Source organism: Dipodomys merriami, unplaced genomic scaffold, assembly GCF_024711535.1.
Source record: "Dipodomys merriami isolate MVZ:Mamm:240054 unplaced genomic scaffold, mDipMer1.0.p SCAF_335, whole genome shotgun sequence".
Taxonomy (NCBI): Eukaryota; Metazoa; Chordata; class Mammalia; order Rodentia; family Heteromyidae; genus Dipodomys; species Dipodomys merriami.
The window spans coordinates 1,158,936-1,184,133 of NW_027204882.1; the positions used below are offsets into that span (position 1 = coordinate 1,158,936).

Below are 25,198 nucleotides of genomic sequence, written 5' to 3' on the forward strand. Positions count from 1 at the left end.
TTATGGTTCAGTATATAGGAAGGATGTGCTCCAGTGAAGGTACATCCATTTATTAAAGTTAATTTTTATTAAATGTTTTTACTCTATTCTCATAGCCTTATAAAATTGACACTATTATTTTTCCCACTTGAACATGGGAAACAGATATCTAGTAGTTACTTAGGGTCATACAATTAAGAGTGAAATTAAGACCCATGGTGTCTGATTTCAGACCCTGTTCTTAACTTTTGTGCTTAATATGAACTTTTTGCCTAGTGAACAGATTAGTTACTTCATTTACATTAGACAGAATAGAAAAACATACTAACTAGGAAAGAATGAAGCATTAGGAAATGAATGTAATATTTCAATGAACATTTTTATGAATATTTACAGGATGACTTGTTTTGTTTCTGGACATCACTTGCATTTCTTAAATGTAGCATGTTTAAGAATATTATAATTGTTTCCAGCCCAAGCCTCACCTTAAACAAAACACACACACACACACACACACACACACACACACACAAAAGTGGAATCTACTATTTTTAGTGTTGATATGGTATGCAGAAACAAATCCAAGTACAAGTTTGCTTGTGTGTATAATTTTCAGTATTTATAAAATTGTTTATTACTAGTTATTTTAGAGGAATGTAGAATATAGGATTTCAGGTCCCTGTGTACATAAAATATATAGATGTTTGTAATATTTGAGCTTTTATAGAAATATTTTTCTTAACTGCGTGTGCTTTGTTAAGAATATTTTTGTTATTATAAAATACAGGGTTTAAAAATTAACAGGACTTAAGAAACAAAGAACTCCCACTCATCTGGTCGAACCACTACTAAATATCCCCATGCTGCTGATCACATGTATGGTGTATATGTGTACACAGTTATTTATATTTTTTGCTCCAGGAAAGTTAGAATGAACTTGTGACTTTAAATGAGCATCATTATTCCACAATACTGTGAAATTTGGGAAATTATGTAATCACTTAATCACAATTAAAAAAAAAAGAAAAGAACCTCGGGGATGGTAGGGAGGGAAGGGACGGTAGGGGGAAAACAATGGAGGGGGTAACAATGCTCAATAGGAAGTGTACTCATTACCTTGCTCATGTAACTGTAACCCTCTGTATAGTACCTTTACAATAAAAAAATTTAAAAATAAAATAAAATACAGTGTTTATTAAGTCTTAATTTTTTTTTATTTTCCCCACTTCTCTTTTTTAAATTTCTTTAAAGGTATTTGGTAGCTTTAGGTTGCATTAAACCGCTTTGTGACCTTTTGACTGTAATGGACTCCAAAATAGTGCAAGTGGCTTTAAATGGACTTGAAAATATATTACGTCTTGGAGAACAAGAATCTAAGCAGAATGGAGTAGGCATTAACCCATATTGTGCTCACATTGAAGAAGCATATGGTAAGCTATCAGTTAAAAATGTATAAGTATAGTTAATTATTACCTGTCTCAAGTGGTTTCCCCTTGTGCCATAAATTGTTTTTACTGTAAAAGCAAATTTACCTATAACTTTTCCTAACCATGTATTTTCACTATTTAACTTTATTTTTAGATTGTCCTTATGCAGAAATATTGACTGATTATAGTACATATCTGGTTTTATGTTCTCTTTATTAACATTTTATTTAACATATATTTCTTTATGTTTTTTCTTTTTTGCCAGTCCTGGGAGTTGAACTTGATCTGGGTGCTGTCCCTGAGTTCCTTTTGCTCAAGGCTAGCACTCTACCACTTGAGCTACAGCACCACTTACGTATTTTTTTCTGTAATTACTTGGAGATGAGAATCTCACGGACTTTCTTGCCCAGGCTGGTATAGGCTAAGTAGCTAGGATTATAGGTATGAACCACTGGCACCCAGCTTCTTTATGATATTCATGCTTACAAGATCCATGGTGTTATATTGAGTGAGCATTGAGAACAGTTTTAGCCATATACTTACAGTTTTACATTAGTTTGTGTGCCACCTTATATATGCCAAAATAAGTATCCTTCTACATATAAATTTGTTTTTTCTGTTGAATCAGTATCTTGATATACATTTTCAGGAATAGAATGGTTGAGTTTAACCTTCCCATAGGTTTTATTCTGCTTTCTAGAAGCCCGTTACCTCAGAGTGTCATTGGTTTTGTAGAAATGTCCATAGCTTCATAATTGTTGAGCTGCTGTTGTAGCAGATGCAAAATATTATTTTCAAGTTAGTTGAAGTGCATTTCTTGGCTTATTTCTTATAGAATAGTATGTACTATCCATATGCTAGTATATTTTGTCCTTCAAATTAAGTATTTATTGTACTTTGTCCAGTTACATATTTGACTGTAACTTTTGAAATAACTGTTTGTACTTGTTTACTTATATGGCTCCTGGACTTTTTCTTACTTAGTTGACAAATTCTGTTCATTCATGTTTAATAAGTACTCAGTTTAATTCTGTGTCTTCAAAGTTTCCAAAGTTGCTGCTACTGGTGGTCATTTGATGCAAATTAATCTTTTTAGTAACCAGATTTTTCTGATTAGATTATTAAAGTATTTAACTTATAAAATTTAGTTAAGCATAAATCTATTATTTATTTGACTATTCCCTTTTCTAGATTAAATCTCCTTATATTTTATGATAAGTCAAACTTTTACCTATGGGTTTTAAATGAAGCCCAGAAAATTCGCATTGCCTTTATTTCACATTATATATTACTGGTGAAAACACTATATAAACACAGGATAGTAATTACCAATTTAAGATATTTCCTTACTATAGCTACTATTTTGGTCCCAAATTCTCTTACTATTTTGTGGTATTCTATTGTATAGATATGACTACTTTGCTTACTCTTTCTTCTATAAATGATTTATTGTAAATGACTTACTTTTAAATGAAAAAGTACCTTATCATTACTCAGATATACGTAGATTGATTGCTTGACTAATTCATGCAGTGCTGGTGTTTGAACTCAGGGCCTTTCACTAGGCCTTTCACATCGGAATGAAGTTTCTCCATTTCATTTATAGATTGCATTTTTGATAAGTTGTGTAGCAGTTAGCCATACATAGTATATTGTAGTGAAAAGATGTCATGGGTTTGCAAATAATTTGCATTTATTAAGAACCTTCAGCTCAGCTTTTGATGTGTTCATTGAAGTTTTGTCACTTTCTTTTGTGCTTTCTTTTTTAAGGTAATTACTTTGGAAAGGACCTGTGGAGGTCCTAGCAGCGTGGTTGGTGTTCCTGTTCCTATATTCCTCAAATACTGTGATCCTCTTTGCATCCTATTTCCCCAGACTCTCATTCTTAAAGAATAAGGCATAGATTGGCAGTTGATGTAGACATTAATTGAAAATAGTCCCATTGTCAGTGGAATGGATGGATGCTGTTGATTTATTATTTTGATTTAAATGTTATCAAAACTAATACTATGTTTTTATATATTATGTTTCTATAATAGGACTGGATAAAATTGAGTTTCTGCAAAGCCATGAAAACCAGGAAATTTACCAGAAAGCTTTTGATCTGATTGAACATTATTTTGGTGTAGAAGATGATGACTCCAGCATTGTACCTCAGGTGGATGAAAACCAGCAACAATTTGTTTTTCAGCAACAGGAAGCACCAATGGAAGGTTTTCAACTTTAACTTGATGGACCATAAAAAGTAATGCCTAAAAGGTAGCTTAGGATCTCTTCCATGTTGCCAGTGTCAGAACATGGAGGAAAAGAATGAATCTGATGCACTTTTACAAGCAAAATGAAACAAGTTTCCATTCAGATGCAACCTTTGCTTATAGGTTTTTGTTCTTTGTTTCTTGGTAATTTGTTTTGTTATGGCTATATCTGCCTTTTGTTATTTGGATTTTTATATCTTTGTGAACGATTAAACACATTATGCAATTATTTAACTAAAGCTTGAATAGGAGAATTTTGATGAAGTATTACATAATGGTTCTGAATTTTTTTCAAGTATTCTTGGAAACTGCACAATAACAGATTAGCTGTCAATAATTGTGTTTTTGGCAGTAGTCTGACATGCCCAATCTACCAAATCTACCTCTTACCTTGAAGCAAAAATAAAAACAAAAGCTTCCGAAGCATTGTAAAAGCTGAATTAAAATGTGAAAATATTACCTTTAATTCTAAATCACTGTGCTGTAGATTGTACTTTGCAAAAAATGATTACAACAGAAAACCTGCAAAATTTATAAAACAGAAAAATCAGTTGTACTGATAACTGTTAAATGTGGCAATTGTAAGGAGAGAAGCTGTTCTTCATGTTGAACACATTAAGACTACAAAACAATTGTGTTTTTAACATGTAAATGCTATTAGTATATTTTCTATTTTTCACCAAATATGCTACCATTTTGAAAGTGTTTTATTATTTTTACAGTCTTCCTTTTGAAGAAAATCATGACAGATGCCCGCTCTCACGAATCTAAAGTAGTGCTGCATACCTAAAATACTGTACCTATATCTCTGATTTTTTTCAGAGCAGTAATTGAAAAATTTTGTTCTGTGTATAATGTGAACTTAAGTTACATGAGTGACAAAACTATCCTGAAGAAGTCACGTTATTGTGTATTAAATTTTATTAAAAGCATTTAATGTTTGGACTCAGTAAGTGATGATATTAATGAAAATTGCTAAAGATTCTTTAATAGAAATCTATATTAGAAATGTTTTCTTTTGGTAATAACTCAGAGGGCCATACTGCTGCTTGTTATGAATCATATGTTAGATTACATTTGTATCAGATTGGTTATATATATATATGTGTGTGTTTGTTTTATGAATTAACAGCAAAAACCTCTTCAAACTATAAAAATCTAAAAGGTTTCAATAGAAAAGTTATATATATATTTACACATATGTATGTATGTCTTTGTTACTCTCCTGGTACTGTGCGTGGTAGAATTTTCTAAGTAGATGTGGTACTGTTCAACTCAATCTTTTAATTTATAGTTACATGCAGACTATTTACATTTCCAATTATATACCTAGAATTCTTAAAATCTAATTTACAGCTTGTTTTAGATGGGAATTAAAACATTTTGATATGACTCATAGTTTATTCTGTAAAGGAAGATTTCATTTATGATAGCATTTATGTTTCTGCTGGAAATCAGAGGCATGATATGAGAGTATATATAGGAATACTTTAAAATAGAATTATGCTGTGTAAATTATGTGCCATGTTAAACTTTGAGTAGGCACTTAAAATCTGCAACTATAAAATCCAGGTTCAGTGGTGTCTATAATGCTGACTTCATCTGCCAATCCCTTTTATACTGCAAAAAAAGAGGATTGTGTCTGTGTCCTTTTTATTGTAGTAGGAATTACATTGTTGAGTATAAAAAGTATTTCTTTTGCATTATATATATTAAAAAAACAGGGTAATGATATTAAAAATTACTGAATTGATAGTGAAGCTATCAGATATATACTGTGGTGTTGGACATTCTAAGTATCAGGTGACAGGGTATTCTATTCTTTGTAATCAATTGAACTTGATATTACAGCATAATTCACAAACTAGCCAGCTGTGCCTGCTTTTGAGGACCCCGTAGTCACTATAGTAAATCTGTGAACCCAAACTTTCAAAACATAGTTCTTATAAAACTTAGTGTATATGTATGCACATGCAGGTACACATAGAATGTCTCCAAGGAAGGTTTCAAAATTTGCCACTAACAAGTGTTGTATTTCTAAGTTAAAATATGGCCCTGTCTCAAAAATTTAAATATTTATGTTTTACTATTACTTGAATAATTAATTTGATTAGATTTGAATGCACAGGTCCTGGAGAAAGTCTAAGTCTGGTGATGATTTATTAGATTATGACTAATTGGGATACTTTAAAAATTATAAAAAATGTGACCAATGTTTTCAAGTGTGCCATTAAAAATGCTCCAAAATTTAGCTGGGTGTCAGTGGCTCATGCCTGTAATCCTAGCTACTCAGGAAGCTGAGATCTCAGGATCAAGGTTTGAAGCCAACAACTCCACCCACCCCTCCTCCACAGGGGTGGAAAAGTCTGTGAGACTGTTATCTCCAATTAATCACCACAAAAGCCAGAAGTGGAGTTGTGACTCAAATGGTAGAATGTAGCCTTCAGCAAAAAAGCTCAGGAATAGCAGCAGCAAGACCCTGAGTCCACAAGACCAGCACAAAACACACACAGCTTCATAATTTGTTTTATTAATCTTTATTGTCCCTTGTGAAAAGAATAATTTACTTTCCTAAGATTTATGGTATATACATCTGAAAGAAACTGCCAAATCAAATCAGAATGTGTTATAAAGAGGAATGTATTGGCATTAATGTAAATATCAAGACAATACTGGAAAGTGCATTTCATTTAATTACATTTGGTATTTGAAGTTCTAGTTAATCTATAAACTATGCTTGCTTACTTATTTATGAGCACTCCATTCATTGGCCTGTTTTTGTTGAAATAACACTATGTGTTATTTCAAAATGTCACTAACTTGGGTTTTAGTGTCATTTATTCACTTGTAGCACTGGAACACACACAAACAAAAAAAACAGGAATAAATTACTGGCAGAGAAAGAATAGTGTTTGGTAATGATAAAAACCTGTTTGCAGTTAAAGATTGATTTATTGGGAGGACTAAAAGAAGCATTTATTACCTTTGACTTTTTCTTATAGGAAGGAGCATAATGGAAAAAGGAAATATAAATCTTAATGAAGTTTGGTACTGTTCTAAGTTTAGTGTACTACTCGCTTAATAGTGAAACTGAGATCAAATGGTTAACTTATTCTAATTTGTAGTACTACTATTTTATGAAATGTGACATGATAGATGCAATATAATAGGGCTCTAAAATGGTAGTATTTCTTTACATTTTGATTGGGAAGTAAGGTAAAGGGAGGATATTGTTACCTAACTAAACACAAGAATTATGCAATATTATAAAATATTACAGCCCTATATTAAAAATAATAAAATATTATTTTACAGTTGCATTTATATGAATGTGTATTTCATTTGATTTCACTTAAGAATGTGTTTTGCTAACAGGGAGCAAAACTAAATGGCTGTCATTGGTTAGCATTTTATCTATATAAAACTAACAAAGGAGATATACAGAATCATAAAACATACTTGGTTAATCCAAAAAAGAGGAACAGTGCAACCAAAAAAAAAAAGAGAGAAGAAAAGGAAGAGAACAGAAGCAACAGTGACAAGATAGTAGATCTTTTTTTGTGGGGGGGGGGGGCGGTTATGGGGCTTGAACTCTGGGCTTAGGCACTGTCCCTCAGCTCTTCAGCTCAAGGCGAGTGCTCTACTGCTTGAGCCACAGCGCCACTTCTGGTTTTCTAGTGGTTTATTGGAGATAAGAGTCTCACAGACTTCCCTGCCCGGGCTGGCTTTGAACCGTGATCCTCAGTTCTCAGCCTCCTAGGTAGCTAGGATTACAGACATGAGCCTGGCTAAGATAGTAGATCTTATAGATCTAACCTCAACCACATCAATTTATAATTTAAAGACTAAATTGTAAGATTTAAAAAAAAAAGCCAGAAGTGGCACTGTGGCTCAAGTAGTAGCGCTAGCCTTGAGCTAAAGAGCTGAGAGACAGAGCCCACCCCCAGAGATCAAGCCCTACGACTGACAAAAACCAAAAAAAGCAAGACCTTTATGATTCATCTATTTTCAATGTTTTGAGGTGCTTTTATATTCTTCAGCACGGCAGTACTAATTTATAGTTTATATTGCCACCAACAGTATATTGTTTTCTTTTTTCCTACATCCTCTGCAACATTTATTATTTTGGCCTAGTCCTAGTTGCTCAAGGAGGTTGAGATCTGAAGATTGCAGTTCAGAGCTACCCCAAGCAGGAAGGTCTTTGAGACTTTTACCTCTAATTGGCCACCAGAAAATTGGGAGTGGTGCTGTAGCTCGAAGTGGTTAAGAGTGCTAGCCTTGAGTTAAAAAGCTCCAGGACAGCACCCAAACCTTGAGTTGAAACCCCACAACTAACAACAAAAAAAGCCATTGTAACTTGATATTTATTGTGGTTTTAATTTGTATTTCTCTGAGTGCTAATGATATTGAAGCCCACTTGAGATGTATTCTTTTTTTTTTTTTTTTGTTGGTCGTGGGGCTTGAACTCTGGGCCTGGGCGCTGTCCCTCAGCTCTTCAGCTCAAGGCGAGCACTCTACCACTTGAGCTACAGCGCCACTTCCGGTTTTCTGGTGGTTTATTGGAGATAGGAGTCTCACGGTCTCTCCTGCCCGGGCTGGCTTTGAACCGCGATCCTCAGATCGCAGCCTCCTGAGTAGCTAGGATTACAGGCGTGAGCCACCAGCGCCCGAGATGTATTCTAAGGATACAAAATCATACCAGCCAGGAACTGGTGGATCATGCCTATAATCCTAGCTGCTCAGAAGGCTGAGATCTGAGGATCAAGATTCAAAGCCAAGGAGGAAGCAACAATGCTGGATAGGAAAGGTACTAATTACCTTACTCATGTAACTGAAACCCCTCTGTACAGTATTTTTACAATTAAAAAAAGTTGGGCTGGGAAGGTGGCTCAGTGGTAGAGCACTTGCCTTGCATGCTATGAGGCCCTGGGTTCGATTCCTCAGCACCACATAAGCAAAAAAAAAAGATAATAGTTAAAAAAAAAAAAAAAGATTCAAAGCCAGCCCTGGCAGAGAAGAATCTGCAAGACAATTATTTATAGTTAACTACCAAAAAAAGCTGGTGGAGCAATTGCTCATGTGGTAGAGCATTATCCTTGAGCACAAAAGCTCAGGGACAGCACCCAGGCCTTGAGTTTGAGCCTCAGGATCGGCACCAAAAGAAAACAACCCCAACAATCATACCAAAGAGATAGTGGCTTTCCTGTTTTTTCTCCTGTTTTTTCTTACTATTCACAATAGTTAAGACATGGAGAATCAACCTGGTGCTTGGTTTTTAGCTCTGTTAGGACCCACATTTAAATTATTCTTTTACACTATTAACCTTTGTGAGGAAGTTACTAAGCAGCATTTTTCAGATGCACCTCACATTCTGAACACTGAACCTTGAACTACAAGGTATTTCTGCTGAGCTGGCAGAAATAAAACTAATACAGCCATCTTTGAGCTCTAAAAACTTTCCACTTCTCTGAGGAATAGTCTTGGGTAATAACCATGTGGTCACCTTAGCTGAAGACTCCATCTTCCTGCAATGCAGACCTCCAAAGTTTCCCTTGTATCACCTGCAGCCCTCAAACATCCAAGGAAAACAAAATGAACAACCTTAGAGCTAAACTAATTTGTTTCTTTTATTTCACAAACCACTGCCCACACCTGACATCTGTTTGTTTCTTATTTTTATCTGTAGTTTAGTTGTTTCAGACTAGTTCTTGTTTTTTTTTTTTTTTTTGTCGGTGGTGGGGCTTGAACTCTGGGCCTGGGCGCTGTCCCTCAGCTCTTCAGCTCAAGGCGAGCGCTCTACCACTTGAGCCACAGTGCCACTTCCGGTTTTCTGGTGGTTTATTGGAGATAGGAGTCTCATGGTCTTTCCTGCCCGGGCTGGCTGGCTTTGAACCGTGATCCTCAGATCTCAGCCTCCTGAGTAGCTAGGATTACAGGCATGAGCCACCAGCGCCCGGCCTCAGATTAGTTCTTAACTGTTCTATTTTGGTGGTAAAAAATGGCATTCCAGTCCATACTTTTCTTCTAGACAGACTATATATCTGAGGCTAGGTTTGAACTTACAATGTAGCCCCAGCCCCAACCTTATCACCTTACTGTCTCAGCCTCTTAACCAATAGAATTAACAACTGTACATCACCATACTTGGCTCTTTAAAGATCTTTTAGCAGACTGTATGGAATGAGCTTTGCTCCCTTTTCTCATTTCCAATGTATTTTCTTGTTTATCTCAATGACACTTGCCAAATTTGACTATGGTGATCATCTATGTCTTTTTAAAAATTTATTTCATTAGTTTCTGCCTTTGACCTGGGTAGTTGATGCAGACATATTCACCATGTAAAACTTACCAAGTTATATATAGTTTTGTGCATTCTTGAATCAAATGTATGCTCCAAAAAAATTCGGTAATATTTTAGAAAGGTCTTATACTTGTGGGTAGTAAAATAAAACCATAACAAATATTTCTTAAATATATTGTTTTACCTATCATTTATTGTTGCTGATGATAGTAATGGCCATAGACTATCATTTCATTTTAGCCTGTGCAGCCACTGCAGCTTCTTCACGCCACTTTGCTTTCTTTGCCAGGTTCCAACTTGTTAAAGATTCATGTCGTCCTGCAGCCTGTTAAACAACAGAACACACGGCCTTGTGACTCTCTAGAAGAACTTCTATTTTAGTTAAGAACAACAGAAAAGAAAAATAAAACATGTCATAGTTCCTTAGGAAAACTTTATTATGGAAAAAAGTTACATGTCTAGACTTCCAGTCTGCAAGACAGTTAATGTCAAAATCTGCCCCTTTCCCCAATTCCCATCCTTCTATATGCACAGACAAATTTGTTGGATAAAACATAATATGTAAGCCCAAAATCATAAAAGGGAATCTTCCACTACCAGAAATGCCAGGTAGTTCAAGGAAAATAGCTAAGATGGGATAATTGGACTTAAAGGCTTTGGGATAGACTGAAAGCATCAGAAAAATGTATGAAGTAACTGAAATTTCTCTCATGGTCCAGGGATCTCACAAGGAAAGTATGCATTTATCTTGGTGCAGGGAGAGGAGACCTAATATTTATGGTTTTTGTTGCTGAGGCAATTTACCAACCATTAAAAGATGCATAAAAACTCGAGAACCATGAACTTAGTAGGTAGTCACTTATAGTACCTTATCAAGTAGTCATTTACCTAATACAGGTTAAGATCAAGAAACGACTGGATCTCTTTCTTGCATGTTTGATTGCTTAGCCCAGTGTTTTCTAGTTTCCATTTAATGAGAACAATATTAAAAGGACAGATTATTTTCTAAGCTAGTAGGATTGAATGGGTGTATTTATGTAACAGTAAGCTTAATGGGTCTTAGTTCCAATGTGAAGTGAGTGAGCTCATGTATACACTAGAGAACCTGAGAATCATAGCATTAGGCACAATGATGATTGGTGGGTGGAATGCTGGGATTGAACCTAGGGTCTCACACAAGCTAGGCAAGTGCTCTGCCACTGATCTATCCCTAGGCTGTTTCTATTTCTTTTAGGGACATACTCACCCTTTTGGCAGAAATGATCACTGCAAAGCAGGCCACAATCGTGAGTCCAATCATTATGTAACAAGCTTTCACTCGAGCTTTGTTTCTTGCAGCGTCTATCATTTCAGGCCTAAACCAAGATTAAATATTTTGTCGATATGGTTTGTGACAGGCATGATAAATAATGATTTATTATGCTTGCCAGTTAGTCACTGATTCCAAATTATTAGGTGTTCTATTCAAGTTGAGATCTTTTTTTTTTTTGGTAGGTCGTGGGGCTTGAACTCAGGGCCTGAGTGCTGTCCCTCAGCTCTTCAGCTCAAGGCGAGCACTCTACCACTTGAGCTACAGCGCCACTTCCTCAAGTTGAGATTTTAAGGTAGTGTTAGCCACTATGAAAGTATAGTACAGAATATTTAATTTCCAATTGCTCAAAATGAAACCATAAGAAATTATGGCTTTTTCCAAAACGTAAGGAGATATGACAAAGTAAACAAGACTCGAGAAATAAAGGACCTCCACTCAGCTGGTTGAATTATTACTAAATGACCCCATGCTACTGACCACATATATGGTATATTTGTGCACATCGGAGGGAAACTAGAAGGAGGACACAGAAACAGAGGGAAATGGGAAACAAACAACAGCAGGACCCATCAGCTGCACTGGTCATTGATCAAAACAAACTAAGCAACTCAATGGCAGCTGTGGGAGGGAGGGAATGAGTGGGAAAGAGGGAACAGCTGACACTGAGCAAAAGGAAAGAAATATACATATCACCCAATGTGGAAGAAATAACTATTGTCAAAGCTCATAGAACTCACAAACTTTATAGACCACAATAAAGACAATTTGCCCCATGAAGGTTAGAATGTGCTTGTGATTTTAACTAAGTATCACTATCCCACAATACTGTGAAATGTGTGAAATTTATGTAATCACTTCATCACAATAAAAATTGTGATAAAAAAGAAATTATAGCTTTTGTTCATTAACTAAAAGTAGGAGTTAAAGCCATTTCAGCAAGTTTTTATAAACCCATTTTCAACATTCCCCCACAGTCTTTTCCCCCACCAATCCTATTTTCAAAAGAGACCATTAACCATTTTGTGTAAATAACTGTCAGAGAAAGGGTCTTTCCTTCATAGCTTCATGTAAGAAGTAATCAAAATCACAATAATTTTTCAAAAAAGAAAAAAAGACAAAAGAATGGGTGTGGTGGTGACTCTAGCCTGTAATCCAGGTGGAGAACAAGGACCCAGGATCCAAGAGAGGACAGGGATAAAAGTTCTGGAGATTCCATTTCTTTCAGTGGCTGAGTGCCTGTCATCTCCAGCCACACACAGGGAAGCTCAAGCGGGAGAATGACAGCTCAGGCAGACCTAGGAACAAAGCAAGATCTTTTTTTCAAAAAAAAAAAAAAAAAAAAGGCAAAAGGAGGTATGGCTCAGATGGTAGGTATCTGCCTAGCAATTGTAAGGCTCAGGGTTCAAAAAAATACTCAAAACAAAAATACTCAAAACTGTTAGCTGGGTGCCAGTGGCTCATGCCTGTAATCCTAGCTACTCAGGAGGCTGAGATCTGAGGATGGAAGTTCAAAGCTAGTCCAGGCAGGAAAGTGCATAAGATGCTTATCTCCAATAAATCACCAGAAAGCCGGATGTGGCACTGTGGCTCAAGTGGTAGAGCATTTGTCTTAGCTGAAGAGCTCAGGGACAGCGCCTAGGCCCAGAGTCCAAACCCCACAACTAACAACCCTCCCCCCCCAAAAAAAAACCCTCTTACTCTTATTAATCTGAAATTTGATAGTTACCTTCGGAAGTAGATATTAATTTATATTTTTATTAATAACATTCTATGAGAGATAAGATTTTAGCAATACTACTTACAAAGTAGTGTTACCAAAGAAATCATGCCTGTGGAACTTTTATACTAACCATTTATAGTAATATATACATTATATAAATATAGTGTTTGATGATGATGATGAAGAAGATGGTGATGATGATGACAGTGATTGGTGGTGGTATTGGCCTTCTGCTTGCTAGGCAAGTGCTCTATCAGAGAGCCATGCCTCAATGCCTTTAGTATTTTTTTTTTTTTTTTTGGTCCGGTCATGGGGCCTGAACTCTGGGCCTGGGAGCTGTCCCTCAGCTCTTTAGCTCAAGGCTAGCGCTCTACCACTTGAGCCACAGCGCCACTTCCAGCTTTTTTCATTTTGCTTATGTGGTGCTGAGGAATCGAACCCAGAGTCTCAGGCATGCAAGGCAAGCGCTCTACCACTTACCCATCTTCCCAGCCCCTGCCCTCAGTATTTTTGAGATAACATTTTGTTTCTTGCCAGGTATACATCTGAACCACAATCCTCTATATTTTGCTTCCCATTATGGCTAGGAGGACAGGCAATTGCCCTTTTTCTAATGAGATGGAGTCTTGTGGACTCTTCCGCCCAGGCTGGCCGGAAGTGTGATCTTCTTCGTCTTAGCCTCCCACACAGCTAGGCTAACAGGCATGAGCCACAAGTACTTATCCTTGAGATTGCATCTAGTGCCATTTGTTTCCATCTAATGTTGAGTTTAAATAGAAGGTAGTTAATTTTTTTTTCAAAAATTCTAAGAAGACAGGTTGCAATTTTTCAAGATAAGGATTCAGGTGGTTTTTCTTTCTTGCTATTGTTTCTAACTTATTTATAAGGTGATTTTTTTGTTGCTTTGTATGTTCCTCCCCCACGGTATAACCCCTGTTTTCACTGTTTTTGATGTTGGTATAATTTGGGGAGGGGAAAGGAAAAAACAAAATTGTTTAAATAGGGATACAGGTAGACCCATTGCAACAATGAGATGTGCAAGATGCTATGTCAAAGAATGAACTTTACAATTTTGGCAGCTGGGGGTGTGCGGAGTAGGGGGTGGGGAGTTGGGGGGAGAGTGTAGTCATGGAGATGGGAGGGCAGGGATGGTAAGGGAAAAACAAAGGAGGAGGCAACAATGCTTGATAAGAAATGTACTCATTACCTTGCTCATGTAATTGTAACCCCTCTGTATGGTATTTTCACAATAAAGAAAAACTTACTAAAAATGAAAAAAAAAAAACTGTAGCTGAACATCAGTGGTTCACTCCTGTAATCCTAGTTACTCAGGAGGCTGAGATCTGAGGATATGGTTTGAAGCCAGCCTGGAAAGAAAAGGCTGTGAGACTCATCTCCAATTAAGTACAAAAAAGCTGAAAGTAGCACTGTGGCTTTGGTGGTAGACTAGACTTGAATGGAAAAAGCTCCGGGACAGTGCCCAGATCCTGAGTACAAAACCCTAGTACACACACACACACACACACACACACACACACACACACGGATGGAAGGAAGGAAGGAAGGAAGGAAGGAAGGGAGGGAAGAGAAGAGGAAGGAAGAAAGGAAAGAAAGGAAAGGAAGGAAGGGAAGGATAAAAAAAGAGAAGCATGTTAGATTGATAGGAATATATTGTAAACACGTGGAAGTATAAAAGTGAAATCCTCTGTGTAACTAATATTAGCTAATAAAAATACATAATCAAAAATTAACTTTTTCCGTATTTAGCTTGTCTTCATTATATTTTTGGAAGAATATAAGTTTAAAGTGTTAGCTACAAGCAGGTTCAACGAGTGGTCACTAGCTTGGAAAGCAGTATTAGCTTTTATTCCAGATGGAACTGAACAGATCTGGTCTTTTTTACCTGTCCATCTGGCTTTGATTTGTTATATCAAATTAGTTTAGCACAGAGAAAAAAGTACAGTTATTTTTAAATATAATTCATGTATGGTACAAAAATTATAGTTCACTTGCCAATTAAATATCCATTAAAAGCATAAGATGAAAGCTATCTACAATCTAAAAACTTAATAGGAATATCCATCCTACATAGAAATACATTTAAAAGATTTATTTAAAATAATAAAATGAAAAACACTGAAGAGGGAAAGGAGAGTGAAGGAGAATGTAATTGAAGTACTTTATATGCATATATGAATATAGAACAATTACACCTGGTAAAATTAGCTTAAAAAGAGGAAGAATAAGAATGAGACAGAGGGGGGCAAATTCGATCAAAGTACATTATATGCATTATATATAATGAAATATAACATCCCTTGGCAAAATTAGTATATGCTAACTATTCAAGTACTTTCATGCTTCTAGCTTAAAGCTATAAAGCTTTTAATCAGCATTTTGCTTTTTGTTAGAAATAGTACATAATGCTTTTTTCTACTGTGATCCTGAGGTAATTGTGTTTTCTGCAAAATGGCTCTCTTCCTCCATACAGCTATTCTAATGTAATATTGGACACAGACCCTCTTGACAAACAGTAATTTACAGTACTACTGGTTGTTTACATTCTTGATATCTCTGTTAAAACTCCAGATATCAAAACAAATAAATGGAGGGTGGTGTTTTGTTTTCTGTTGTTTTTATTTCTTCAGCTGGGATTTAAAGCCTTACATTCCCAAGTACCAATTACAATTTAATCATCAGAGCTTGTGCTGCTAAATACTTTTCTGAGGCGAATTCATGCTTCACGCCTAGGTTACAGTTTGGAGTCTACAGATCTTGAGAAAGCAGTTCATTTTTTATCACCAGATATTAGAAAATATTTCTGTAGTTGAATAATTGTGGAAACAGGTGTTAAAAGGCCATGCTATTTCAAATTCCATGTCTAGTTCTCATTACATAACTCTCGATCCAAGGAGGATTCAAATTGTTTCAGAATTCTTTATTGACTCTACATTGCCCATCACATTTGTTTTTTCCTCTTCCATTTATTTGAGTTGCTTTTGGTAACTTGCAAGCTAGTAAGTGAATTTAAGGGAGGAAGAGGCCAAGCTTGCTGAGGGCCCTGGCTCTCCAGTGGTAGTAGTCAACCTGGTACCCAGAGAGTTGGAGAAGAATCTAGGCTCCCCAGAAGAATCTAGCCTCCCACTCTGAAAAGAGGAGGCCGCCGCGTGGAAGAGGTTTCTTCCCAGAGACCCTCTAGCAACCCCAGATGAAAAGACCAAGGAGCAACCCCTTCCTTGGGTGGAGCAGGGAGCAGATATTTCCACCCCACAGCCCCTCTCCCTTGTCTGGTGCCAGCACCCACTGGGGGCAGGTGATTTCTGCTTGGCCTCAAAGTCCATTGCTGGGCACCTGGGAGCTCTTGGTGGTGGTGGGGGGGGGTGCAGGGTGGGGTGGGGGACTGGTAACTGGGCCATGATGGATGTGCGCAATAACCGTCTGCCATCTCCCCCCCCCCCGTAAGATAAGCCATACTGGAGGGGCTGTTATGGCAAAGAACTTGATGGCCCTGTGGCCGCCTTGGCCCCCAGGTGCGCAGCGGCGGGAGGGGCACGGAACGACTCTCTCCCCCCAGCTCCTCCCCCTCCCCGCACCCCCCTACCCCCTCGCCGCACCCCCAACCCCCTCCCCGCACCCGCCCACCCCCTCCCCGCACCACACGTACGGGACGCGCGGCGGGATGTCCTGCACGGATCTGAAGCGCCCGGTCCACAGCAGGATTTTCTTGTCGAACTGCGAAGGCTTGAGCTGCGCGGGGACCCCGTGGAGCTTCTCTGCCGGGACGGGGCGAGGGCACAGGCGCCGGGGATGGGCGAGGGGACAGGCGGATCCAACCTGGACCCCCCCCCCCCGCGCCCCAGGCTCCGGGTCCCCCCTCCCCCAGCCTTTCTCCCCAGCAGTGCCATCTCTCCCCGGCCGTTCTCCCCGACGCTGGCTCACCTTGACCTCGGGGGGTCCCGCCGCTGGCATAACGGGGTAGGCTCTGGGGCCAAGGAACCCAGACCCGCCGCGGCGCTCCTAGAGAGGTTCTTGGGGCGCCGCGAGCCCGGGACCCCAAGCCGAGGCGCAGGAGGCCTCCCAAAGCTGGGAGCATGCTGCCTTTCCCGCACCGCACCCCGCACCCGCACCTGCACCGCGCGCAGCCTTCTCCCCGCAGCCCCGCACACCCCTCTCTCAGCCGGGGTGGGGGTGGGGGAGCGGCGGGAGCCCCAAGGGGCCCACACTCCGCCCCCTGTCCCCGCCCCGGCCGCGGCCCCAGGCCACAGCCCGCACGGCTGAGAACTGCCCTGTGCGCAGGCTCTCCGCCGCGGGGGGGGGGGGAGGGCGGGGGGGACGGCTGCTGCGGCTCCTTTTAAGCCTATTTCATTAGTCAGTCTTGGTCCCATTGTTCGTGCCCTCGATCCACGTCAACTATCCACTCAGCCAGCTTTCTGATCTAAAGTTAGCACTTCACCCCACCCCAAACTCTACACCTTTTTTCTTTCCTAGGCAAAATGACTTGAGTTCCTGCCTCTCCTCTGACTCTCTGTCTCTGTCTGTGTCTCCCTGTCTCTCTCTGTCTCTGTCTCTCTGCACGCGCAATACCGTGGCTTGAACTCAGGACCTGGGTGCTGTCCCTCAGATTTTCACTCAAGGCTGCCACTCTACCACTTGAACCATAGTTCCACTTCCAGCTTTTTTTGGGGGGGGGGTGGGGAGTAGAGGGATTAATTGGAAATAAGAGTTTTATCATTTTCCTGCTAGGGTTGGTTTGAACCGCTACCTTCAGATCTCGGCTTTGGGAGTAGCTAGGATTATAACCATCGGTGCAGCGGTTTCTATTTTTCAGTGAGCCACAAACTCTCTAAACGCCTTCAAAATACACTTTGCTTCTGTCAATTCCTACTTTGCTTTAGACATAAAGGGGAATAAAAATCCAGCTTCAAAGATGGGAGACAACCGGCTACCTGAAAAATTCTTTGTTGTATTGCACTAGCAGCAGGTCCTAGCCAGGTACGTGTCCAGCTGGGACCAGTTCTGCAGCCTTCCTCTGCTCACTCCACCCAAGTGCTTTCCATGCCTCACAGCGCCTTTTTAGGTTTCTTGTTGGATTTTCACATGTTCTTTTCCTAATCAGATTCTGAAAACGCGCCCCGTCTCTCTGACTCCTAGACCGATGTCATTCACATATGAATGTTTGAAGAGGATGGATGAGCAACCTAGTACACCCGGCCCCTGTAAAGAAATTGGCATTTAGAGGCTGGGGTAACATTAGCAGGAACGTGGGCTTTGCCTTCACACACAACTATATCTCAGGTGTGTGACTGAAGAGTCACAGTCACAGACAAATCGTTTCTGTTATGTCCTGGTCTCATTTGTAGAACTGGATTTTCTCTCTTTCATCGGTTTATACAATGATGACCTCAAACCTACCAAGTCTAAGAGCTGGAGACAGAGCAGTAGTGGCCTGGGTCAAGTGGGATTAGTAGATAAAAATCAAGCAAGATAGGAAAGGAAGTCAACTGGTGCACATAACTATATCAAAAGATGTGGTTTCTTCCGTTTGTATTTTTGAAACAGTCCCCAAATCCAAGAACATTTTAACCCAGGAAACCTTTTGTAGGGAGAGGATTGTGAGCTCGCTGGAGGATTTGTGATTGTATTCCAGGATATAACAGAAAAAAAAATCAGCACCTGGGAGATAATTAATAATATTTGTTAACTAATCAATGGATGAAGGGAAGTCTTTTAACTTCTTGTCTCCAATGCCTATCATGCTGCTTAGCACACAGCAGTCTCCAAATAAATATTTACAGAACTGCACTGAATGGAATCCTATTTGAGAAAGCCTGTTGATATAAACAATATTCGAATTTTCCCACCATCATGCTACTTGAAAAGTCTTCCATGTTTGTGTGTGTGTGTGCATGTGTGTGCGTGTGTACGCATGTGATCTAGTACTAGTGTTTCCACTCTTACTTAGCTCAAGTGTAGCATTCTACTAACTGAGCCACACCTCCACCCCCAGATCTTTGCTAGTTAATTGGAGAGAAGAGTTTCAGATTTGTCTGCCTGAGCTGGCTTCAAATCATGATTCTCAGCTTTCAGCTTCCTGAGTTGCTAGGATTATAGGTGTGAGCAAGAGGCATCCAGTTTAGAATATGTTTCTCCCCCTCCCCCCTCCCCCCTCCTCTTCCTCCTCCTCCTGTTGTTGGGCCTGTGGCTTGAATTCTCAGCCTGAGTGCTGTCCCTGAATCCTGCAGCTCAAGGCTACCACTCTACTTCTGGTTTTCTGGTGGTTAATTAGAGATAAGAGTCTTGTGGACTTTTCTTCCCCAGGCTGGCTTTGAACTGCTATCCTCAGATCTCAGCCTTCTGAGTAGCTAGGATTACAGGCATGAGCCACAGGTGTCTGGCTAGAACATGTTTTCTTTCTTTATTATTTTTAATTTTTTTAATTATCTTTAAGTGCTTGTACAAAGAAGTTCCCATTCTACAAAACAGTAATGAACACAAAGTGTCTGATAACATTGTTACCCATCGCTCCTAACAATGTTTTCTTAGACATAGTTTATAATCACTGTAGGGGAATATCTTAAGATAACTCTCCTAGAAACTATCTCTCTAAAACTATTTCTGCTAGAAAGCCAATGTCTCATTAAGGAACATTAAACTAGCTAAGTTTATTTTTCTGGAACAGATCAAGTGTTTCACAGAACACCCAGACTTCCCTAGTTATTATATGCTTACTGGTGCAAGGCCAGTGAACAGGACTCTAGTCAATAGAGAAAGAACAATTCCATTCTATTCTCTTTCCCTAATGGGTTAAAAAAAAATCTCACCATTTGGTAATGGTCTAGATAAAACAAATTATTTACATTTTCACTTGCATAGAGCTTGAGGAGAAATCTTAGTCCAAGTTTTCTTTAGCTACAAAGCCATTTTTGGGTTAATCTACATATTTTTTATTTTAAAAATGTTTTATTTTATTTTTCAAAATTTTTATTGTGAAAATACTGTACAGAGGGGTTACAATTACATGGGCAAGATAATGAGTACATTTCTTATCAAGCACTGTTGCCTCCTCCTTTGTTTCCTCTTCCTTTCCCTTCCCATTTCCCTCCCCCCAAAAATTTATTTTATTTTGTTGTAAACGTGCTTTATACAGGGTTACAGTTACATAAGTGAAATAATGAGTACATTTCTTGTCAAACAAGCCAATATTGTCAAGTGATTTCTATGTGCTGGATACTGTTCTACGCTGATAACCTGAGAAAAGTCTGTTTCTTTTATGTTTTTTCTTCTTTAAAAATATTTTTTATTGTTATTAAAAAGGTGATGTACAGATGGGTTACAGTTACATGAGTCAGGTGGTAAGTACATTTCTTTTGAACAGTGTTACCTCTTCCCTCCTTTTCTCACAGTTTTCCCCTCTAACCCTCCTACAAGTTGTATAGTTCATTTTCGACATAGAGTCGAAAATGTATCTCGGCTGCATTTGTTCACCCTTTGTCCCACTACTTCTGTTTCTCTTTACTAACTCCCCCAAACAGATAAACTTACATACAAGACAAAATGTACAGAAAAAAAAACAGTGATGAGAGAGAAAAAAAGCAAACTAACAATCACTCTTGTTATGAATCCACTCTAGTTTCCCTGTGTATTTGGTTATTTTTCAGTCCAAGGGTTTAAATGTACTATTTTTAGTATTGTTCCTTCCAGACTTGTTTTTGATTCATGTAGTTTACATTTCCAACCCCTACACTATTGTACCCTAAAGATATACTGCTCTGAGTTCCCCCCTCTTTTTCTGACCTCTCCATAGGGAAAGTTTTAAACTGACAATGTACAATAGATCCGGTTTGCAGTGGTCTCTAGGACACAAACTTACCAAGTAGATACGCTGGGCAACTCAACCTGGCAATTTTTTTCAGGGTTGAAAATAAATAATTTTTTTTAGTGGAGTTTTTTTTAGAGGAGTTAAAAATTGGCTATTTTGTTTATTTTTTTTCTCCCTCTCACTCACCTGCAAATTGTTAACTAAGCATCTGCTTTTAGAAGCTTAGCATGATTAGATTTCCAAGAACAATGCAAAGAGGTTGTTCAATAATAAAATCTTAAAGTTCTAAAACATAGTGATCTCCTTGAGTACATAATGCATTATAAATTCTAAAAAGAATTTATGACACTACAGGATAAGAGATATTGATTCAATAATGAAGTTGTGCTCAATTAGGTACAGAGGGAGATTTCCATTAGTGTTAGTCTTCTGTGAGAACTGTTAGGAAGAATTTGAAGCACCAATGGAAAATGCCCAAAGTTCCTTCATAGGAAGCTAGCCCCAACAGTCTCAGTTTCTTATAAAGAAAAAGTAAAAATAGAATTCCCCACCAGGTGGCAGTATCTGCAAGTAGTTTTACAGTCTTACATTAACTCACAATTTGTATCCAGCAGCATACACATAATATGCATTTCTGAGGTAATAATTCCTACCAGCAAAATTCCAAGTCAGAGACTGTGTTTCTTTTATTGTGACAACTACTGAAAAAAATTGATCTCCAAATTTTTTTTCTATCTGATAGGGAAAAAGATTTTTAAAAATATACAATAAAGAGAAGTCTTCTCTCTCTCTCTCTCTCTCTCTCTCTCTCTCTCTCTCTCTCTCTCTCTCTCTCTTCTCTCTCTTTCTCCTCCATATATATATATATATATATAATATTGCTCTGACTTACTCTTCCATGTGTAATATAGAGTAATTCCTATTTCCAAAGTAGCAAATTTTGGTAGTCTGGGCCTGTTTCTTTGCCATGGGGAAAGCATTCTCTGGGCTCCACTATTTTCACCTTTTTCATGGTTTAACTAGTTTGACCAGAGAAACTGGCTTATAAATTACAACAATCTTTTTACTTGAAGATTTATAAAATAGCTTAATGTCTCTTTCAAGCTTTAAGTAACATAGATCAAAAATAGGAGGAAAAAGTGTTCATATAGAATTCTAGAAATCCTTCCCTTTCCTGATATGACAGTGTATGAACTGGTGTGCTAGTAGCAAGTTGAATTTATTTTCATGTGGCCACTAGATGAATCAAGAACTCTCAGCAGGACACTAATATGACTGATCTTAGTTTTCTCCTTAATACTTATTCACCTCACAAAATTGCTGTGAAAATAGTGACTGTGATGGGGATAGCAATAATATTTTGAATAGTGACTAATAACTTTTAAAGTATTCTAATACATGTGATCTCTTTTGAACTTTATTATAACATCGTATGGTATGCCAGAAAAGCAGTTTTGTCATAGATTTTCATGAAAAAGAAACCAAGACACTGACAAAGTTTGGAAACAATATAAAAAAACCTTCCTTTGTGAGGTTGGAAATGTAATAGGAAGGACAAGAAATACAAATGTTTCTGGGCAAGGAAATGTAGAAAATAGCCCTGTATATATAGTAATTTTCCTCCCTGTATGCCTAAGGATATTAACTAGGTGGAAAAGGTACTTTGATGACCAACCCTTCTTCCTCACATTTCCACACAAACTCTGTGTATATAGTTACAGAGAAAAATATAACCATCAGAAAATAATACACCAGTATGTGCATGATTTATAAATGTATATACTATACATGTTGAGAAATCATGCAAAATCACTGCTTTTATATGGAAATTCAGCTTATGCAGGTCCACTGACAATAAAGTGTAATATCTTTCTTCTGTAGTCCTTGATTGGTCCACCACAGTACTGCGTTTCATCAATAGGCCTGGTAAAGAAAATGTACCATGATATAATCCACGTGCAGAGGCAAGTCTTTTTATGAATTAATTGTTGTACCTACTGAAACAGGTGAAATAGCTCTTTATCTGCTGTTGGACTAATTAATTATTAAATTATGATTAATAGTACTTGATGCAACTACTTACTATGAGTATAGAGATTAAAGGATGTGGTAGGATGCAGGGAAAAGGCCAAAATAACAGTAGCCAACTCAACTCTTTGTACAGAAGTGGGATAGAATTTGCCTAGCATGGATGGAACCATCAACATTAGCAGCAGCAATTTCTTTCTTGGATCTGTCAGTAGACAGAAAGGGCAGAGGAGAGGAAAAAATAATTTGGGGGAAGATAAAAGGAGAAGTCTTAAAAATTTGTCATAACGTATTGGGAGGATAATGTGAGGAAACAGAGCTAGGAAAGTCAGCCAAAACCATTTGCCAGGCCTGTTAGGATTTGTAGAGCTTTTGAACCTGTAAGTTGGTATAAGGATAAATGATGAGATCAGCTCTTGTCCCAATAATGGGCCAAGTCTCTGTCATCCCTTTAAAATAATCACGTTAATTAAATGGTGATATAATTAAAGACTCAAGTTCCAGATGTAGGGAGTAGTAACCAATTTATTGGCCCTTGTGGTTGACAAATAAGCCCAGTGGGAGTATAATCTGTGGGCAAAATAACAAAATAAACAGGCTTATTAAATTAATAGGGCTATGTGTGTCACTTAATTAATTAGTTGTAAAGCCTTTTGAGCATTAGGAGCCAGCTTCTGGGGGGAAGTAGTATCAGAAGGTCCCTGAAGAATATCAAATAAAGGTTTAAGGTCTCCAGTGGTTAATTTTAGACTAGGTCTAATCTAATTAATGTCTCCCAATACTTTTTGAAAATAGTTTTATTTTTTGGTCGTGAACTCTGGGCCTGGCCACTGTCCCTCAGCTCTTCAGTCCAAGGTGAGTGCTCTACCACTTGAGCCACATCACCATTTCCAGTTTTCTGGTGGTTAATTGGCAATAGGAGTCTCACAGACATTCCTGCCCAGGCTGTCTTTGAACCACGATCCTTAGATCTCAGCCTCCTGAGTATCTAGGATTACAGGTGTGAGCCACCCGCACCTGGCTAAGTTCAGGTTTTTAAATGATCAGTTTTCAGTACAGGCAATTGAGAGTGAATTGGTTTTCCAGTTATAATATGGCCTAAGAAATAAAAAAGAGACATAGTTTGACTTTTTTCATCAGCAATACATAGTCATGCAAGAAAAAGATGCTGTTGGCAGACACAGGCAGGCATGGAACTGTAGTTAGTGTTGGCTCCGCGATGGTGTAGCATCTGTCTAAGATGGCAGAGGTGGAAGAGACACTGAAGCGACTTCAGAGCCAGAAGAGAGTGCAGGGCATCATCGTGGTGAATACAGAAGGCATTCCTATCAAAGGCACCATGGACAATCCCACCACTACACAGCACGCCAACCTCATGCATAACTTCATCTTGAAGGCTCCGAGCACTGTGCGTGAAATTGACCCCCCAAATGACCTGACCTTCCTTCGAATTCGTTCCAAGAAAAATGAAATTATGGTTGCACCAGATAAGGACTATTTCCTGATTGTGATTCAGAATCCAACAGAATAGCCACTCTTGGATCCCCATGTCATTCCCTAATTTAATGCCCTCCAAGAATTATAATGTCAATCATGTCATCTGACCAGCCCATAAAGATGACCATAGATCCCTCGTGAAACAATAGAGATCACTGTAGATTCCTCATAAGCCAATTCAGTGACCAAGGGTGGGTTGGCAGCTCCCCTCTACCTTCACCAGATGGAGGAATTCTTCTCCCTTCCCCGCTCCAGTGACCCCAGACTTCCCAGGAGGGCTCCTCCCCCGCTTCCTGGCTTTGGAGCTACTGCTTAGGAGAAGCCCACACCCAGCTTCCTTCTGACCTTCAGTTCACAGTTGCTCTTGGAAAAGGTTGTTTTTCTTTAACTAAAAATAACCAAGCCACTTTAAAAAAAAAGAAAGAAAAAGATGTTGTTGAACATTTAAAAACAGGTGCTGCAACAATTCCAGGTTGGAACAAGCCAATCAGATATCTAGTAATAGTACGTGCACACCACCTAGAGGTTCCCTTAGCTGACTTTGACCTGTAGCCTCATTTTCAGGTCCCTGCTTAGCTCTACTTGCCGGATACTACAATACTACCTCAGAACCTGAGAGAAACTGGTAGGGGATTAAGGAGAAGAAAGACAGACCAAAGATGGGGTTGGAAGGACCAAGTAGGCTGAAAACCTAAGTGGCCATGATCTTTATTTGTCACATAGTATTATAGTCACACAAGCAGAATATTGGCTTCCCATCCTCAGGAAGCCCAAAAGTTCAGTAACTGCTAAAGATAAATTGTAGACAGCGGTTTTCCTGAGAACACAAACATTTCTATCTATACACAGCATGGTTAGAA

The 25,198-nt window shown here is 38.6% G+C and overlaps 2 protein-coding genes and 1 pseudogene across 4 annotated transcripts in view; 2 read left to right on the top strand and 1 right to left on the bottom strand.

Moving 5' to 3' along the window:
* Positions 1–6,409, top strand: part of Kpna5 (karyopherin subunit alpha 5) — a 37,084-nt gene extending 30,675 nt beyond the window's left edge. For both annotated transcript variants that reach the window (XM_069986975.1, XM_069986976.1), the window contains 2 exons: positions 1,231–1,409; positions 3,446–6,409. In XM_069986975.1, the coding sequence (XP_069843076.1) occupies positions 1,231–1,409; positions 3,446–3,633 (367 nt within the window). In that variant the 3' untranslated portion in view covers positions 3,634–6,409. The remainder of the gene's footprint in view (positions 1–1,230; positions 1,410–3,445) is intronic.
* A 3,740-nt stretch (positions 6,410–10,149) lies between these two features.
* Positions 10,150–17,251, bottom strand: Fam162b (family with sequence similarity 162 member B). The gene is made up of 4 exons (XM_069986950.1): positions 16,934–17,251; positions 16,659–16,767; positions 11,209–11,317; positions 10,150–10,287 (listed from the first exon to the last, which is right to left on the bottom strand). The coding sequence occupies exons 1-4, from the start codon at positions 17,085–17,087 to the stop codon at positions 10,189–10,191; spliced, it is 471 nt and encodes a 156-aa protein (XP_069843051.1). The 5' UTR covers positions 17,088–17,251; the 3' UTR covers positions 10,150–10,188.
* A 6,818-nt stretch (positions 17,252–24,069) lies between these two features.
* LOC138803139 (dynein light chain roadblock-type 1 pseudogene) lies at positions 24,070–24,457 on the top strand (annotated as a pseudogene). The gene has a single exon (XR_011364880.1). The product of XR_011364880.1 is annotated as a dynein light chain roadblock-type 1 pseudogene (transcript).
* Positions 24,458–25,198: the final 741 nt, after the last annotated feature.

Excerpts from the sequence above, each read along its gene's own strand:
- Fam162b (XM_069986950.1), bottom strand. The coding sequence starts at position 17,087 with ATGCTCCCAGCTTTGGGAGGCCTCCTGCGCCTCGGCTTGGGGTCCCGG. Across the intron at positions 16,768-16,933 it reads CGGGACCCCCCGAGGTCAAG|AGAAGCTCCACGGGGTCCCC; the intron begins GTGAGCCAGCGT and ends CCGTCCCGGCAG. Across the intron at positions 11,318-16,658 it reads GACATCCCGCCGCGCGTCCC|GCCTGAAATGATAGACGCTG; the intron begins GTACGTGTGGTG and ends ATCTTGGTTTAG.